The following is an 18,494-nucleotide window of genomic DNA, read 5'->3' on the forward strand; positions in this document are numbered from 1 at the left end:
GGGCTGCCCAGCAAACCGTGAAGCCAGTAGCGCTCGGGCAGCCCTTTTCGCGTGGCTGGGAGTGGGAGGGAGGAGGGGGCGGAGTTAGGGTGGGAAGGGGTGGAGTTGGGGCAGGGCTGGGTGGAAATGGGCGGGGCCAGGGCCCCGTGGAGGGTCCTCTTTTTTTATTTGTTAAATATGGTAACCCTAAGAAATAGAAGAGGGTGGTTTTGAATATCCCAGCTTTCCCCCCACCCCTTTGCTTTGAACTAGGGCCCATCAGTAAATTGCTCCCATTCCATTGGTTTCCAGGAAGCCCCGTCTGTGGAGCCCAGCCTAAGCCAGCCCTCTCCAGCTTCAGTTATGGACACCCAAGCCAGAAAACCCTCTGCAACCTGGGCAGGGGCTCTAGGGAGCCAGTCTGGCTCTCCCAGCAGCAGACCTGGTACTCCAGGGGTGCAGGCCGGGACCAGGGCAGGCATGCCAGCGGTCCAGCCAGCAGCCCGGACAGGCACTCCAGGAACCAGGACAGGCACACCAGAATCCCAAGCAATCACTCCAGCAGCTCAGCCAGGGGCCCAGCCAGGCTCCCCCAGGACCCAGCCAGGGGCCCAGCCAGGCTCCCCTGGTGCCCAGCCAGGAGTCCAGCCAGGGGCCCAGCCAGGCTTCCCTGGGGCCCAGCCAGGCTCCCCCGGGGCCCAGCCAGGGGCCCAGGCAGGCTTCCCCGGGGCCCAGCCAGGAGCCCAGGNCCAGCCAGGCTTCCCCGGGGCCCAGCCAGGAGCCCAGCCAGGCTTCCTTGGAGCCCAGCCAGGCTTCCCAGGGGCACAGGCAGGCTCCGCCGGGGCCCAGGCAGGTGCTCCAGGATTCCAGCCGAGCTTCCCTGGCACCTGGCCCAGTTCCCCAGCGACCCAGGTGGGGCTTCCTGGAGTCTGGCCTGGAGCTCCAGGGACCCAGGCAGGCTACCTTGGGACCCCAGCAGACACTTCAGCATTCCAGCCCACATCACCTACAGCAGGTCCCCCGGCTCTAGCAGCCCAGCTCGCAATTCCACCTGGACCTTACTCTGCCGTTACATCCCCGGCGTCACCTTTACAAGAGAAGGACAAACGCCTACCCTCATCCACGCCGCGAGAGTCCTCCGGGTCCAGCAGCGCCTCCAGCCGCTACTCGGATACTGTGGAAGCGCTGCGCCAGATCGGGCAGCTGACCGACCTCTACACCACCTTGCAGGAGCAGATAAACCACCTGGAGCAATTCAAGTGTAGCCACGCCGACCTCGACAAGCTGCGACAATTCCTCTCGGATGCAGGTAGGTGCTTCCCCATCAGCCAGTGTCTTCATCACGTCCTTCTGGGAGGGAGCGATGCAGGCGGTTTCCTGGGCAAACACTCCTCGGGTATGGCTTCCCAGAGTGGTGCTGACTGTAGCCTTCTGCTGGATCCACAGGGGTGTCTGGGTGAGCAGTGGTGCTCTTGGCTGGGGCCTGGATCCCTCCCCATGGTTCCTTAGTGACTGGCACACTGCTCGTACCTTTGGGCTGACTCCCCAGTGAGACGCGCTTGGTGGAATGGGTGCAGCTTACTTTGACCGGGCTGTCATTTGAGGGCATAAATATTCCGCCTTGGGACTCTTGCCCTGACTTTGACGGGGGTCTAGGGTTCGCGCCAAGGTACCATTTTGAAAAGGGGCCTTTTATCGCATTTGGATCATTTTCTGGTTCACTTCAAAGTATCTTGTTGCATTTCCATCCCCCATCCTGAAACGATACAAAATATCCCAGTGGGGGGCACTGTTGGGGGCTGTGGGGCTAAATGGGGGCGCGGAAGTGCAATTCCATTCTTAGGGAAGCTTCATATCTCTGCTTGTGTTGGTTTGGAGGCGATAGCTGGTAATCTGCTTTCAGGGTCTGCCTCTGAGCTAAGCCATAGACTTATTAAAGGGGCCTTCTGTATCCTAGTAAAGAGGAGAGGGATAGAAGCTGATAAAGTGCAGGTAGGAACTGAAGAGAAACAATCAAACAAAAGAATCCAATTCAATTACGTCACACAAAGGCGGACACATTTTATAAGTGCTTGTGCACAAACGCTAGAAGTCAAAATACTGAGGTGGGTGAACTTGAGTGCCTGGTATTAAATGAGGATATTGACATAACCGGCATCACAGAAATGTGGTGAAAAGATTATAATCAATGGGACACCGTAGTACTAGGGTACAAAATACATAGGAATGACAGAGTAAGTCATGATGATGCGGGAGTGGCACTATATGTGAAAGAAAGCAGAATCAAATATACTAACATTTTAAATGCTTAAACTGTACCATAGAGACTCTATGGACAAAAATTCCATGCGTGAATAGTAAGAGTATAGCCATAGGAATATGCTACCAACCACCTGACCAGGATGGTGATGGTGATGGTGATTGTGAAATGCTACAAAAACAGAAAACCCACTAATAATGAGGATGTCCCCCATATTTACGGGGAACATGTCACCTAAGGATGGAATGCAGAGATAAAATTACTAGACACCATTAATAAGTACTTCTTGGAGCAGCTAGTCCTGGAACCCACAAAGGGAGAGGCAATTCTTGATTTAATCCTAAATGGAACGCAGGATCTGGTACAAGATGTGAATATAATTGAACTGCTTGGTAATGCCATAATGTGATTACATTTAATGTTCCTACGGGGGGAGGGGGGGGAGTACCAAAGAAACCCACCACAGTAGCATTTAGCTTCAAAAAGGGGAACTACACAAAAATAAGGAAAATAGTTAAATGGAAATTAAATTAAAAGGAACAACCACAAGAGTGAAATGCCTGCAAGCTGCATGGAAACTATTTAAAAACACCATAAAGGCTCAAATTAAATGTATATACCCCAAATAAAAACAACAACAGTGCAAGGACCAAAAAAAAAAAAAATGCCACCATGGTTAAACAACAGAGTAAAAGAGGCAGTTAGAGGCAAAAAGATATCCTCGAAAAATTGGAAGTCAAATCATACTGAGGAAAATAGAAGAGAGCAAAAACTCTGGCAAGTCAAGCAAGTGTAAAAGTATAATTAGACAAGCCAAAAAAGAATTTGAAGAGCAACTAGCAAAGACACAAAAACTAGCAGCAAGTTTTGAAGTATATCAGAAGCAGGAAGCCTGCCAAACAATCAGTGCTGCCACTGGGTGATAGAGGTGCTAAAGGAGCACTCAGGGAAGACAAGGTCATTGCAGAGAAGCTAAATTAGTTCTTTGCATCCATCTTCACTGCAGAGAGTGTGAGGGAGATTGGTTCAGGTATGGGATTCTCTTTAAGGTGATAGATCTGAGGAACTGTCCCAGACTTAGGTGACAATAAGGAGGTTTTGGAACAAATTGATAAATTAAACAGTAATAAGTCACCAAGACCAGATGGTATTCACCCAAGAGTTCTGCACGGACTCAGATTTGAAATTGCAGAACTATTAACTGTGGTATGTGACCTGTCACTTAAATCTCTGTACCAGATGAGTAGAGGATATCTAATGTGACACTGATTTTTAAAAAAGGTTCCAGAAGTGATCCTGGCAATTATAGGCTGGTAAGCCTAACTTCAGTAGCAGCAAATTGCTGAAACTATAGTAAAGAACAGAATTATCAGACACAGAAATGAGCATGATATGTTGGGGAAGAGTCAAAGTGGCTTTTGTAAAGGGAAATCATGCCTCCCCAATCGATCAGAATTTTTTGAGGGAGTCAATAAGCATGACAGTGGATATAGTGTACTTGCACGTTCAGAAAGCCTTTGGCAAAGTCCCTCATCCAAGGCTGTCAAGCAAAGTAAGCAGCTTTGGGATAAGAGGGAAGGTCCTCTTCTGGATCAGTAACTGGTTAAAAGATAGGAAACAAAGGGTAGGAATAAATGGTCAGTTTTCACAGCGGAGAGAGGTAAATAGCAGTCATCCCTCCAGGGTTCTCTACTGGGATCAGTGCTGTTTAACACATTCATAAATGATCAGAAAAAGGGGGTAAACAGGGAGGTGGCAAAATTTGCAGATGATACAAAATTACTCAAGATAGTCCAAAGCTGACTATGAAGAGTAACAAAGGGATCTCACAAAACTGGGTGACTGGGCAACAAAATGGCAGATGAAATTCAGTGTTGGTAAGTACAAAGTAGTGCACTTTGGAAGAAATAATCCCAACTAAACAAATAAAATGATGGGGTCTAAATGAGCTGTTACCACTCAAGAAAGAGATCTTGGAGTCATTGGTGATAGTTTTCTGAAAATATCTGCTGAATGTGCACTAGCAGTCAAAAAAGCTAACAGGATGTTAGGAATGATTAAGAAAGGGATAGATAATAAGACAGAAAATATAATAATGCCACTATATAAATCCATGGCATGCACACACGTTGAATACTGCATGCAGTTCTGGTTGCCCCATCTCAAAAATATGTATTAGAATTGAAAAAGGCACAGAGTAGGGCAACAAATATGATTGAGGTATGGAACAGCTTCCGTACAAGGAGAGGGAAAAAAACAGGGACTGGTCAGCTTAGAAAAGAGACGACTGGGGGGGATATGATAGAGGTCTATAAAGCGACGAATAGTGTTGAGAAAGCAACAGAGGGTCCTGTGGCACCTTTGAGACTAACAGAAGTATTGGGAGCATAAGCTTTCGTGGGTAAGAACCTCACTTCTTCAGATGCAAGAGTGTTGAGAAAGTGGATGGGGGCAGTGTTATTTACCCCTTCACATAACATAAGAACCAGGGGTCACCCAATGAAATTAATAAGCAGCAGGTTTAAAATAAACAAAAGGAAGTATTTCTTCACACAACGCACAGTCAAGCTGTGGAACTCGTTGACAGAGAATGTTGTGAAGGTTACAAGTATAATTGGGTTCAAAAAGGATTAGAGAAGTTCATGGAGGATAGCTCTATCAATGGCTATTAGCCAAGATGGTCAGGATGCAACCCCATGTTCTGGGTGTCCTTAAATCTCTGACAGCCAGAAGCTGGTTCTGCACAACAGGGCTCACTTGATAATTGCCCTGTTCTGTTCATTCCCTCTGAAGCATCTGGCAGTGGCCACTGTCGGAAGACAGGATACTGGGCTAGATGGACCATTGGTCTGACCCAGTATGGCTGTTCTTATGTACACAATCAATTAAGTGCTTCCTTTGTATTTCCGTGGTGGTGTCTAGTCCCTAAGAACCTCTCCAGCATGCCTGCTGACCTCATGGAGCAGCTGTCATCCCTGAAGGCCACGGCAGAAGACATGAAAGATGTAAAGGCCAAGGTGAGCAACTGGTGTGCCGTCTTGTAACCTAACCATGGAATCAGCAATGGTAACAAGTCCACTGTGGTTGGCTGGGATGGTGTGCTAGACAGGGACTTTGATACTGTATCATCCAGGGTCCAAACGTGCTATAGGCTGTGGAGTTGTGGTTTCGGCATTAGTGGTGAACACCCCTCTTGTTTCATAGTGTGATTAAGGCTCTGAACTGAGACTTTGGAGACCTTTGGGTTCAATTTCAGACTCTGCCACAGACTGCCTCTATGACCTTAAGCAAATCACTTAGGGCTTGATTCCCCCAAGGACGTTACACCAGTGAAAAATCAGGTGGAGTTGAGCCTGGATCTGCTATGACCCCTTGCCAGCCCTAACACGCCTGCTCCCTTCCCATGCATTAGAAGAGGGATGCCAGTGCGGGAGGCATCACAGCTGCCTCCATCAGCTTTACGCTGGTGGAGAGTCCCCCTACAAAGGGAGAATTATCCAGGGGCTGCTTAATCTGGAGAACCCAGCCCTTAAGCTGTTTCCAGTATTATCCATGTACAATGGTTAATTCACCCCCCCCCCCCACCTTTGTCTGGCTTGTCTATTTAGACTGTGAGCAGAGACTCTCTTATGGTGTCTTAGTAAAGTGCCCAACACAACGGTTCCCTGAACTCATTGGCTTCTCGGCACGCTCAGAATATTAAGAACAATAATAAGATCAGTATGAGGTGGGGAGAAACCCTTGGAAAGGAGAGGGGGTGGGAGATTGGCCCTTGTGTCCCTCAGAACAGGTTGCTCCAGGCTTCCTCCCCACCTAGCCCCCTTGCAGAGAGAGCCCCAGATTCTTCAGCAGACCTACCCAAGCCCACCTCTGCTCTATGTCTTGCCAAGGATTATTTTCTGTCACGATGTACACCAGACTGCCCTGTTGCTTTCTGTGCTCAGGGCATTTTGGAAGGGGAGGACAGCTGGGTGAGTGGGACAGTGTGCAGATTCCTAGCTACTGAATAGGTTAGTCCAAGATCCCCTCTTTTTGAGATTCACTCCAAAAAGTGTCTGTGTGCGTGCGTGTGAGTGTATCACGTTTTTGTGTTTAATACACTGAGCTAAATTCAGATATGAGTGGATGCAAATCCTTTTAAATAATTAGAGTGTCATCTGCTTACATCAGGGCTGCATTTAGCTGTATTTGAACCCAGCACACGCACTGGGGCCGGGGGGGTGGGGAGTTATTCAGCCAGTTTGAGGGAAGTCCTTGCAGGCAGATGTGTGCCTGAAGTCCTGACTCTTCATGGTTGTCATGGTTCTAGGTAAGGAAGCTGCAGAATGTCCTTGAAGCAGAGGTGGCAACAGAAGCAGATCAGAAAGTGAAGGGATCCAGTCAGATTAACCTGCAGTTAGGTTACCTCAGGTAAAAAGAGGAGAAGAGAGCTGTGGATGTGTGCATCTCTGCTGCTAATGCAACAGGCTCCAACAACAAGCCTTGGTCCCACAGGATTCACCCACGAGCTGTAGAGCTGGCCTCTGATAAGACAGGGGCCTGTTATCAGACAGGTTACATTATTTAGTTGGTGTTCGTCCTGCTTTGAGCAGGGGGTTGGACTAGATGACCTCCTGAGGTCTCTTCCAACCCTAATATTCTATGATTCTATAATAAAGCTGGACTCTAATACTGGTCCAGACTCCATAGGATTCGTACCTATGTTATAGAGCTGGATTCCAGTGCCTCGTTTGTTATACTTTCCTACAATCTACGGTTTCTGATCTGAATCCCTCATGCAGACCTGAGCTGTGATATCTAGTTCTGTCTCACCAGGTTCAGACCTGAGTTGATGCAGAACTGAACTACAGTTAACTACTCACGGTCCCAAGTAGTTCGTCACAACCGAGAATGCCATCCCTATTCCATTCCCCGGGATGGGGCTGAGCTGTAGCATCTGGTCCACGTTCTGGAGGACTTATGCAGAACTGAACTGCATAACCTACAGGGCTCATCCATGCTAACTAGCCCGCATCCCACTAGGGCTGGCTTCAAAATGAGCTAGGCTCATTCCCCGCCTCCCAAAGGGTTTGGTGCATGTAGAACTGTTTTGTAACAGGTGACCCATATGCCATGGTTCGTCGAACAGAACTACCTGCAGGGTAGCCATGGTTCCACTTGGTTAATATACTGCAGGGAGCAGCCGTGTATCCCTCCTGGACCGATCAGAGACTTGGACTGTGTTAAATCTGCGTATACACCACTGGGCTTGCTTGAAAGCATAGAAGTAGAAGTAGTAACTGAAGGGCTCCAGGCCCTGATTCTAGGTTTTGCAGGGCTCTGTGCCAGCCCAACATCTATAACCTGAATAGCACACCTAGGGGGGGGGACATTGGGCAGGGCAGGGAGGTACATTGCTAAGTGGCTGTGAGAGGGTTTTGGCACCCGGGGCAGAGGAGTTGGGGGAGAAGTAGGGTGACCAGATGTCTCGATTTTTATAGGGACAGTCCCGATTTTTGGGTCTTTTTCTTATATAGGCTCCTATTACCCCCCACCCCCTGTCCTGATTTTTCACATTTGCTGTCTGGCCATCCTAGGGGGAAGGGGTTTGCCATTACTGGGTGGGAGGGATTGTCAAGATCCAGCTGGTTTGAGGAGTGGATTGTTCACCAGGTCATTTTTCAAGAGGGAGTGAGGGAAACACTGGGCCGTTATGCTGGAGGGGAGGGGTTCCTAGGAGAATGCTGGGAAGGGGAAGAGAGTCTAACAGTGCAAGACCTCACCCCTCCTCGCCTCTCCTCAAAGCAGAGGGACCCCTGCAGCTGGTCTTCACATGTGCCTCAGGCTGGCTCTACGTTCCCACCTCACCCACATCAAAGAAGCTGGACAGAGCCGTAAGAACGGCTGCATTCCTTGTATGGACTGTGTGTTGCTATGTGGTTTGATAGTATCTAAACCACAGAGTTACCTCCCAGCAACCATGGCAGGGGCCAAATTCAGCCCTAGGCTAAACAGGCTGACTTCAGGGGAGCTGCATTTGGCACAGCGGAGGGTTAGCACCTGCCCGTGCTGGGTGGGTGCTGGTCCCTGTCTCCATGCTCCAAGCCCCATGGCAGCACCTCTGCTCAGCAAATGACCCTTTCTGTTGTTGGCTCTGTGGTCCAGATCGACAGTGCACGACATAGAGAAAGAGCTGCAGGAGCTGAGGGAGCAGCAGGATCACGGCAAAGCCAAGCTGGAGCAGTCAGTGACTGACACAGCCCTCTACCTGCAGGAACAGGTCAGGTGGTTTGAGGCGAGAGGACGGGCTGCTCACTGGCTTGCTGTGAAACAGCTGCCCTTTGGGGTTGGCGCAGTGGTAACTCTGAGTATCTCTGCTTGCTCAGTTCCCCTGTGATGTCGGATAATTGCTCAGTACAAAGGTCTCCAGATTTCCTCCTCTTGAAGCCAGTGCTCTAGCCTTGTGGAGTGGATCAAAACTGTTAGCTGGGCTCCAAAGGGCCTCTTGCCTCACTAACTGCTGCCTCCCTCTCTGGATCTTGCAGGGGAAGGAAGGGGCATTTGAGCTCAGCAGGACGCTCCCTCCAGAGCTGGGGAAGCGTTTTTCATTGGTGTAGGACAAGGGTGGGCAAACTATGGCCCACGTGCCAGATATGGCCCACCAGCCATTTTAATCTGGCCCTCGAACTCCTGCTGAGGAGCAGGGTCTGGGGCCACTCCACATGGCTCCTGGAAGCAGCAGCATGTCCCCCCACCATCTCCTATGCGTAGGGGCAACCAGGGTTCTCCACTCTGCACACTGCCCCCGCCCTGAGCCCCGCCCCTGCAGCTCCCATTGGCTGGGAACCACAGCCAATGGGAACTGCAGGGGCGGTGCCTGTGGACGGGGCAGCGTGCAGAACTGCCTGGCCGCAGCTCCACATAGGAGCTGGAGAAGGGACATGCTGCTGCTTCCGGGAGCCGCTCGAGGTAAGCGCCGCCCAGAACCTGCACCCCGATCCTCTCCCCACGCTCCAACCCTGATCCCCCTCCTTCCCTCTGAACCCCTCAATCCCAGCCTGGAGCATCCTCCTACACCCCAAACTCCTCACCCCCAGACGGAGCCCTCACACACACACCCGCACCCCACTCCCTCCACCCCAGCCCAGAGCCCCCCCCCGCCACCCGAATTCCTTTTTTCTGGCCCCACCCCGGAGCCTGCACCCCCAACCAGAGCCCTCACCCCCTCCTGCATTCATGGCCTGCCATACAATTTCTATTCCTAGATGTGGCCCTTGGGCCAAAAAGTTTGCCCCCCCCACCCCCCTGGTGTAGGAGATGACAGCCCTGGGTAGTGCCCCAAGGAGGTGCTTATCCCCAGGCTATTGCCTCCCGGAATGCAGCAGGGTTTGTTAAAGCTCGCCGTAGGCTAAAGCGTTGCTCTGCTATCTGAGGGGAAGCAGGGTAGAGACACGGCTGTTTCTTAGCTTGTCCTGGTGGCAGTTCAGTGGGCTGCCTTATGCAGCCGAGCCAGACCCACTCCTTGGTCTGGTAGCAATAAGATGCTTTGCTCAGGTACCAGCCAGTACATCTTCTGCAATACTTCGAGAGCTCCACTCCGTGCCGACTGGCCCAAGATAGGGACCTTAATGATAGACTCCAAGGCAGTTAGGTCTAGCCTCTAGGGGGAGCATTGCTTCAGCAGCTGCTACCTGGAGAAGGTAGCCTAGGGCCCATCCATGCATGGGCAAATCCTTGGAGTCTTGGCCAGAATGTATTGCCTCGGGCATTGCTAATATCCCTGCTGGATAGAGCTCAGCACCTGTCGCCCGGGTGCCTTAGCATGCAGAGAAATTCTGCTGGGCTGTGCCTGTTTCAAACCCAACTCCTTCTCTCCCCTGCCTACAGTTAGACAAGCTTAGATCTATCATAGAGAACATGATGGCCTCCTCCTCCACCTTGCTATCCATGAGCATGCCCACTAGCCCGGAGCCTGGGGAGGCAGCGCCGCATGGCACATGCCCGGCCTGCAGCCTGGACGTCAGCGAGCAGGTTAGCCAGCTGTTCAAACGCTACGAACAGCTGCAGGATTTAATTAGCAGCTTCATGACGAGGCACGCGGAAAGCAAGCCAGCAAAGAGGCCGCAGCTGAGGAGCCAGGTAAGGCCAGCCAAAAGGAAACACCCTGCTTTATTGTCCAGACTTCCAGGCTAAAGCTGTGAACGTTACGAAGTACCTGGGGGGAGCGAGGGATGGAGGATTTCAGTGGCCCTGTGAGGGGATGGTTCAGACTGGATCCGTTGGGATCTGGGTCCACAGCCCAGTGCAGCAGAGAGTCGGAGCAGCAGGCGGCAGCCCAGGGCATGCTGATTGCTCCTAATGCAGAGCCCACGGGAAGAGCTGCACACGGGAGTCATGTGACTGTGACCAATTCAGCCCCTCTGCGCTGCGCGCCACGCAGGAGCAGATCGCTGCCGGCTCCCTGGGAAGCCCATCGTTGTTCTGGCTCCTCTTTTAGCCTTGGTTTACACCTGCTGGCTGGCCTGGGGGGTGGGTGCCCTGACCCCTCATCTCCAGGCCTGGTCTCAAATCCTGATTTTAGGGGTCACATGTCAGAGTGAGTTTTGTGTGTCTTCCCACTGCCTAGTGGGCTCATGCCCAGCCCTACAAAGCCATCCCAGCGTTCAGCATGGCTCGTGGTTTCTGCTCTAGAGAAGCTGCAAACTGGAATAGCGGGTGGTGGAGGCCAGGACTGAGGCACATTGGCAGAGCTGGGTGAAGTCCCAGGACTGCAGTAGGTGGGGGTGCAGGTCAGAGCTTGGGTGCATGGCCAGAGCTGTGTGAACGGTATGCCCTCGGGGCTGGCATAGCAGGGGGTGCTGCAGGTTGGGGCTGAGGTACCTTGGTAGAGCTGTGTGTGGGATTCCAAGACCGGATTAGCAGAGGGTGCTGCAGGTTATGATTAGCAGAGCTCTACGTGGGATGCAGCTTGCTCATTACCTGCTGTCCTGTGCCAGGCTGAGGGCAACGCAGTCACTTTCTTCCGGTAGCACTCAGCTTCACCAAAATGGCGAAGAAGAAGAGGAGGCGGGGATTTGAACAGGGATAATGGCGTAGCAGTTTGAGTCCAGTGCAAATCACAAGGGTTCCATTCTTCCATTTGCTCTGCGGTCTGTAGCCCTAGCTTTGCGCAGGTTCCCACCCTGCCCTCAGACACACGTTGCACAGTTCTATGTGCAACTTGCAAGCCAGACAGTCCAGCCCACCTCTCTCCCTCCCCTTCCAGCCGTGCACCCGTGTCATAAAGGGACTATCCTGTCTCTGGTTTGACGCCGTTCAGATCAGCACTTGTCCAGAGCAGAGCTGGAAGAAGACCCTAGTTTGTGACCGAATGGGGAATTGGGCTCCACGTGACCCCGTGTTGCATTAGTAAATCCCACAGAATATCTGCTATTAATGATGAACCTGAGATTAGAGAGGAGAACAAGGCCAGCCCAGTCCTTGTGTGGATGTGGGTGGCACAGTTATGTTCCTGCTGCTCTTGGTGTCTGATCTCCTGTGTGGGACAATGTAGTGGCCTTATGACACTGATACCGTAACAGTCTTCACTGTGTTAGAGCCCCATTGTGATGAACTGATGCAGTGTTATGATCTATCTAGAGATCTACGTGTGAGATTGGGGCCAGAACTCCTGAGTTCTCTTCCTATCAGTGTTTTGGCACATAACCTCTCCATGCCTTGGTTTCCTGTTTGGTAAAATGGGGACAAAAATACTTATTTCTTGGGGCTGGGGGGGTTGTGAGCCTTACTTGCTCAACGTATGGGAAATGTTTTGGGAGATGAAAGTTCGTGGTCGTATTTCAGCAGTCATTTTCTAGCTGATCCGAATGGCAGGGTATGGCGGCGCCTTCACCTAGCTGAGCCGGGTCCCAGGAGCTGCTGGAATGATTCCTAGGGTCAACTGCAGCTTCTCTTTCGTTAAAAGTCACAGTAGCAAATCATGTCTGCAAAAGTGAGCACAGGCTCCTTTTGCACAAACGGATCTGAGACTAGGGTGAGCAGCGATAGTGCACACACGCACAAGTGCTGGCTTTGCATGTCTGGAGTATGCGCCCTCTTTTGGAAGCAGAGTCTGCAAAAACAATAACCAGCGCTAGGCATGTTGTAAATATCACTCCTAAAAGGAAAGCTCAGGGAATCATACTTAGCCAGTTCCAGTACAACCCGTGGGTTCTGGCACAGAACTCTAGGCCCTCGACTGCCACTGGGAACCACTTTTTATCTGGACTGTGTCCAGCAGGAAGGGATGTGTCCTGGATACCCCATATATCATTCTGCCCGAGGGGGACTGGGGATTGAGTTCTCTGTGGAGCCTGTCATCTTGAGGTCACTCATTTGCATTGACTAGTAGTGGCTGAAAATCTTTGCCATGGATGCCATATAAGTGACTTGTTCAGTGGCCTGTGTGACGCATGCTGTTGATCCAGATCTCCATGTGCAAGTGTGTGTCACCAAAAGCACATCCACGGCTGGCAGCCTCAGAAGTGAAGCCAAGCACTGGCTGGGCCCTGGAGAACTGCTCTCCCAGCGGTAGCGGAGAGCCCTCCACGTGAGGGATGAGGCGTCCTACCTCTTGCCCATGCCAGGCCTGCTCTGTGGTTCGAAGGCTTTGTGTCTGTCAGTAATTATCTGCTACAGAGCTTCACTTTCTCCTCCATTGCCTTTGAATCAGGACGAAGAGCTGCTGAGTCGCATCCAAAACACCATCCTCCAGGTGCAAGGAGACTGTGAGAATCTCAATGCCACCACAGGGAACCTCGTAGAAGACCATCGGCAGAAGCAGAAAGATATCTCTGTAAGTGACGGCAGGGGGCCTGGCTAGAGGATAAGGTGCTGCCTGTACTCACCAAGGGTTTGGGTTGCTCGGTAATCAGGGATGCTCTTAGCACTATGCATCCTCATTGTGGTCGCTCGTTAGCAAGGAAAACAAAGGGATAGGCAGAGGAGACAAAGGATCCTCTCTCCTGCCCTGGGAGAACCCAACTCATCTGAGGCTCTACATAGCACAGAGGATAGGTAGGTGGCTCTGGGCTTGCTAGCCCCTGAGCCGCTCTCTCCTAGTCCAACATCAAGTACTGCAGGAGACTATGAGTCATGCCACTGAGTTGCCTGTTATGAGACACTGGGGATTTGCTGAGGCTGTCATCAGAGACTGACCCCAGAAATATAACACCCACCACAGGCATTAAAACACGAGGGGCCTGATGCCCAGTGAGTCTCTGGTAGGTGAGCGTCCTCTTGAGAGAGCGGAGATCTGGAGAGGGGATCAAAGGGCAGACAGGGAATATCACATGGACAGCCCTCCTGTCTGCAGGTTCTTACACTGACTAGGCCCAGATGTGCTTCCTTCACCACCCTGCTGTTGTGTTTAGTGATGACTCAAGATATCTGAGCCCCAAGAGGCCTCAGGCTACTAGGGAGCACGTGCAGGTGCTGCTGGTGGTCTGGGTAATGACCAGGACTGTGCAGTAATCTCAGCCTCCCCGTTCTCTGACTGGTTTTCATCTCCGCCTCTTCTGTGTTCTGTAAAGCTTCTCTTCCAGTCACTGGAGAAGTTGGAAAAGGAGAAAGCAGACAAGGAGCATCTGGAGACAGAAATTGACGTGGTAAGGGGGTGTGCAGCACTGCTTGGGTGGGACAGACGCACGTGGTTTCTTTCACAGGCACAGGAGATGTACGTTTAGGCTCTCTATTCAGTGGGAGGTGGTGTGGTCCCCTGGCTAGGATCCCAGGCTGGAGACCTGGGATCTGTTCCTGGCTCTTCTGTGTGGGACTTGGGCAAGTCCCTTCGCCTCTCTGTGACTCTTTTAAATGGGGCTAGTGACACCCACCTTGTAAATTGCTGTGAGATCTACTGATGAAAGGTGCTAGCCATGATTACTTAGCATTTTACATCCTCTAAATGCAACTTTAAGGAGACTCTCCCTGTCGCGCGCACGCTGTGACACTTACATTACCTACACAGAAGCCGGAATTGCCAGTGGTGGCCCCTTATTTCGGTGCCTCAGCTGCTCAGTGTCTGAATGAGACATCTTGAGCTTTCAGAGGTGCTGAGTACCCACAGCTCCAATTGCAGGTACTCCTGACCATACCAGAGTACGCAAGAGGAGGGTCCATGGTAGAGTCCTCCTGGGGTATCGGTGAGGAGCCGACCCAGGCCAGCCATCTGACATGCTGTGGCAGCATCTGCTTTGATGAGGAAGGGCCTGATCTAAGTGGGCAAAGGGGAGCGGGGAGAAAGAAAATGGATAGAGTTGGAGGATGGAGCCCTTACTCAGAGCACCAGAGCCTTGATTGTGAAGGGAGGGAGGTGTCTCTTTCTGGGGAGTAGAGAGGGGGAGCTGTATGCTCACGTGGGGCCCTGTGGAACGGGAATGCTGGGTGGAATGTCTCTCTTGTGCCTCAGATCAAGCTGAGGTTCTTCCTCCCTCCGCCTTCTCCCAATCACTCTCCTGTCTCCCCCTGGCCAGAAAGCAGACAAGATCGCCCTAGCTGGCAAGGTCAGCCGCACCCAGTTTGATGCCACCACGGAGCAGCTGAATAAGATGATGCAGGATCTGGTGAACAAGATGAGTGGGCAGGAGCAGGACTGGCACAAAGTGCTCGACAAAATCTTGGTGGAGATGGACTCCAAGGTAAGCTGGAGCCAGTGCCTTCTGCATGACTCACAGCCTCACCCAGTGCATTAGCCAGCTGCCAGCCACAGGAAGGGCAAATGGGGGAAGGGACTTGGCCCAGTTTATAGCAGGACGGGATGAGGAGCTTGGTCCATTCTAAACACTGTAAACAGCAACAAAGAGTCCTGTGGCACCTTATAGACTAACAGATGTATTGGAGCATGAGCTTTCGTGGGTGAATGCCCACTTCGTCAGACACATGCTCCAATAGGTCTGTTCGTCTATAAGGTGCCACAGGACTCTCTGTTGCTGTTTACAGATCCAGACTAACACGGCTACCCCTCTGATTCTAAACATTGTATCTGCTATAACTGCTGGGGTTTTCATGCAGGGCCTGGGTCCTATTCTCCCTAGGGCCCCTTTATATTACTCTGGGGCCTTCAAGTGAGCAAAAGTTACACGTGAGGCCCTTTCACGTTGCCAGACCACTGCAAAGGGGCCGTGGTGTACATGGGAACCCGGCCAGCAGTGTTTTATTTTTAATTCTCATTTCCTTCTGCCTCCTGTAATGGATCCAGCCCTGGGTCCAGGAGCAAGGGGACTTTGTCGTGCATGCTAGGAGTGCTCAGGGAACAGATTGCCATGTCTCACACACCAAGCCAGATCTGGGACCCCTGCCGGGCAGGGCCAGATCTCATCCAACTGCTGCTGGCCTCACAGAGGGTGCAGGGGATGTGACCCAAGGTGTCCTGCCTCCTATGCATTTAGCCCTTAAACCAGGAGCTCCTTGGGGCAGGGATTCTGTGATAATGCTGAGCATGCTGGTGCTAAACCAGGCATGACTTTTTGTTTTCCTCTCTTCCTATTTCGCATGGCTCTGCGTTCCCCAGCACTGACCGATGTATCCCCTGTGACAGAATGACAGTTCCCTGCAATATCCTCAGTGAACTTCATTGAATTAAGTTAATTCCTTTGGGGTCCATCGTATTAAAAACGCTGTTGTGTGTGTGTTGTGGTGGGATTGTATGTATTTCCATGGGAAAGGTAAATAGGAGACCAGCAGTGAGTGATTAGGCAAATTCACTCAGGTTGTAACATCCCCAGAGAAACCACCCCCCTGGTCAGGCTGCTGTGTACTAGTTCAAACTCCAGGGATCTACAGACAAAGAAAGGGATTTTGGGTAAATAGCCTGATTTTAAACTGGCTCAGGGCCTTCTTCCTGATCCAGCCAATGGACAGGACCCCTGGTCCACGGAGGGCCCCAGTCATTAGGGGAGGGTTGGAAGGCCTGGGCCTACTGAGACCCCATAAGACTGGGTGCTTGTTCTCAGCTGAAGCTGTGAACTTGAAACCACAAGGCAGCCCCTTGGTGGGGGTTTGAAGGACTGCTCCTGCCTGAGCCCATGTTAGGGTTGGGGTGATCTCTGGTAGGCTTATTAGTGTGTGTGGAGGTTCTTCATTTTTAACATGTTTTCTCTGTAATGCTTTTTACTTCAAGAATGAAAGAGACTTGCATAGAATGAACTGTGTGGTACTCATAACTGGAGCAATTACACCTGTTCATAGATTCATAGATTATAGGACTGGAAGGGACCTCGAGAGGTCATCGAGTCCAGTCCCCTGCCCGCATGGCAGGACCAAATACTGCCTAGACCATCCCTAATAGACATTTATCTAACCTACTCTTAAATATCTCCAGAGACGGAGATTCCACAACCTCCCTAGGCAATTTGTTCCAGTGTTTAACCACCCTGACAGTTAGGAACTTTTTCCTAATGTCCAACCTAGACCTCCCTTAGCCAAACCATCTCCGAAAAGAAAGCAAGCGGGTGCCCTGGGGCAACCTGTCTGTGCTGGGAAATAAACAGTGAAGGCAGGGAACTGTGCAGTCTGGAAATACCCTGGTCAGAAGGGAATGAGAGGTGGGAGAAGCAACAGCTGGGGAGCTGGAAGCCAGAGAGCAGGTGCCCTGGCTGGGCCAGTGAGTGGAACTACAGGTGTAGTTGCCCTGAATTGTGACACCCCCTGACTATGGGCTGAGCAGAATTGCCCACCTTGTTTGATGTGCTGCCTGTGTGGTTCTAGTGGTGCCCTGCTGCTGTCCCATCACTTAGAGATGATCTGTGGACATTCGGTTGGTCTAGGAACCTTGGGAGGTAAAGATGGAAAGGCCCCACTCAGTGTTAGATCACTCCCAGCAATCCAAGATGGTTCTCTGCAGTACATTTCCTAACACTTCCTGCCATCTTATTCCAAATGACCCAAGCGATGGAGCTTCCACTACTTTTCTTGAGAGACTGTTCCAATCTGAATAGCAGGGGAAACTTCCCAGGGTGAGATGGGACAGCCTATGATTTCCTTTGCCTAGCTTAATCCCACAGCTCCTGCTTCTACCTCCATGTCTCCCTTTAGGAAGCATCTCTCTTCTCCTGGGTGTTCACTGCCTTTGAACCCATTGGTGAGCCATTTGTACACACGCATACAAATGCGCACACAGCTTTTACGAACTGTGCGTTGCCTTGCAGCTGGACCGCCTGGAATTAGATCCCTTCAGACAGCAGCTGGAAGAGCGTTGGAAGGCCATCCGGAAACAGCTGAAGGAGAGCTCTCCGCAGTACGAAGCGGACGATGCTGCTGGAATTAGGAAGTAAGCACATCCGGAGATGGACAGCTACAGCTTTAGGGAAACACATTAGACCGAGGGATTGGTCTCTCTGATTTCCTGGGATAACCTCAGCCAGGTTGATTTCTCTTGGGGCTTATCTACTTACAGAAGTTCTACCACTTTAACCATGCCAGGATAGTTAAAGCACTACAATCCCCTAGTGTGGATGTAATTATACCAGTATAAATATGCGTAGATCAGTACAGCTGCTCCATGCAGGAAGGGGAACTTTATCCTGGTATAACTGCATCCACACTAGAGCTTGTACTATAACAGTCGATTTAAAAAAAAAAAAATCACCCTCCTAGACAACATAGCTATACTGGTATAAAAAATGTGTGCAGACCTGGCTTTAGGATTTTTCTAGTGCTCGCCTGTTCAAATACTACTGCAACTTTCCTGACCTAAAGGTATTTCCAGCTTCTTTGCTCCTGTCGTTCTGTTGCAGGCAGAACTCAGTTGCAGAACAGGAAGGCTGTTAACAATGAAGATGGAGATTTTCAAAGCTGCCTAAGGGATTGGAAATGAACAGGCATCTAAATCCCTTACACAGGTTTGAAAAATCCTGTCTTAAAACCTAAGAGCTGGTAGCTCTTGAAGTGCGCTAGGGACTTCAGTGTTGCTACTGATTTTATGTGGAAGGCCATCAGATACTGTGGTGGTGGGCAACAGTACAAAGCCCTTATATAAGAGAGATTGCTGCCTCTTCAGACAGATTTCAGAGTAGCAGCCGTGTTCGTCTGTATCAGCAAAAAGAACAGGAGTACTTGTGGCACCTTAGAGACTAACAAATTTATTAGAGCATAAGCTTTCGTGGGCTACAGCCCACTTCTTCGGATGCATAGAATGGAACATAATACTGAGGAGCTAGATATATACACATACAGAGACAGGTGGGAGTTGTCTTACCAACTCTGAGAGGCCAATTAAGTAAGAGAAAAAACTGGGCTATCT

The 18,494-nt window shown here is 51.0% G+C and overlaps 1 protein-coding gene across 1 annotated transcript in view; it reads left to right on the top strand.

The window, feature by feature from the left end:
- QRICH2 (glutamine rich 2) overlaps positions 1-18,494 on the top strand; it is a 59,593-nt gene that overhangs the window by 18,945 nt on the left and 22,154 nt on the right. Inside the window, exons 5-13 of the mRNA XM_034790264.1 lie at positions 292-1,288; positions 5,162-5,256; positions 6,549-6,649; positions 8,384-8,498; positions 10,106-10,357; positions 12,930-13,052; positions 13,789-13,863; positions 14,728-14,892; positions 17,401-17,522. Of these exons, the coding sequence (XP_034646155.1) occupies positions 292-1,288; positions 5,162-5,256; positions 6,549-6,649; positions 8,384-8,498; positions 10,106-10,357; positions 12,930-13,052; positions 13,789-13,863; positions 14,728-14,892; positions 17,401-17,522 (2,045 nt within the window). The remainder of the gene's footprint in view (positions 1-291; positions 1,289-5,161; positions 5,257-6,548; positions 6,650-8,383; positions 8,499-10,105; positions 10,358-12,929; positions 13,053-13,788; positions 13,864-14,727; positions 14,893-17,400; positions 17,523-18,494) is intronic.

This window comes from Trachemys scripta, chromosome 14 (assembly GCF_013100865.1).
Source record: "Trachemys scripta elegans isolate TJP31775 chromosome 14, CAS_Tse_1.0, whole genome shotgun sequence".
In the NCBI taxonomy this organism is placed as follows: Eukaryota; Metazoa; Chordata; order Testudines; family Emydidae; genus Trachemys; species Trachemys scripta.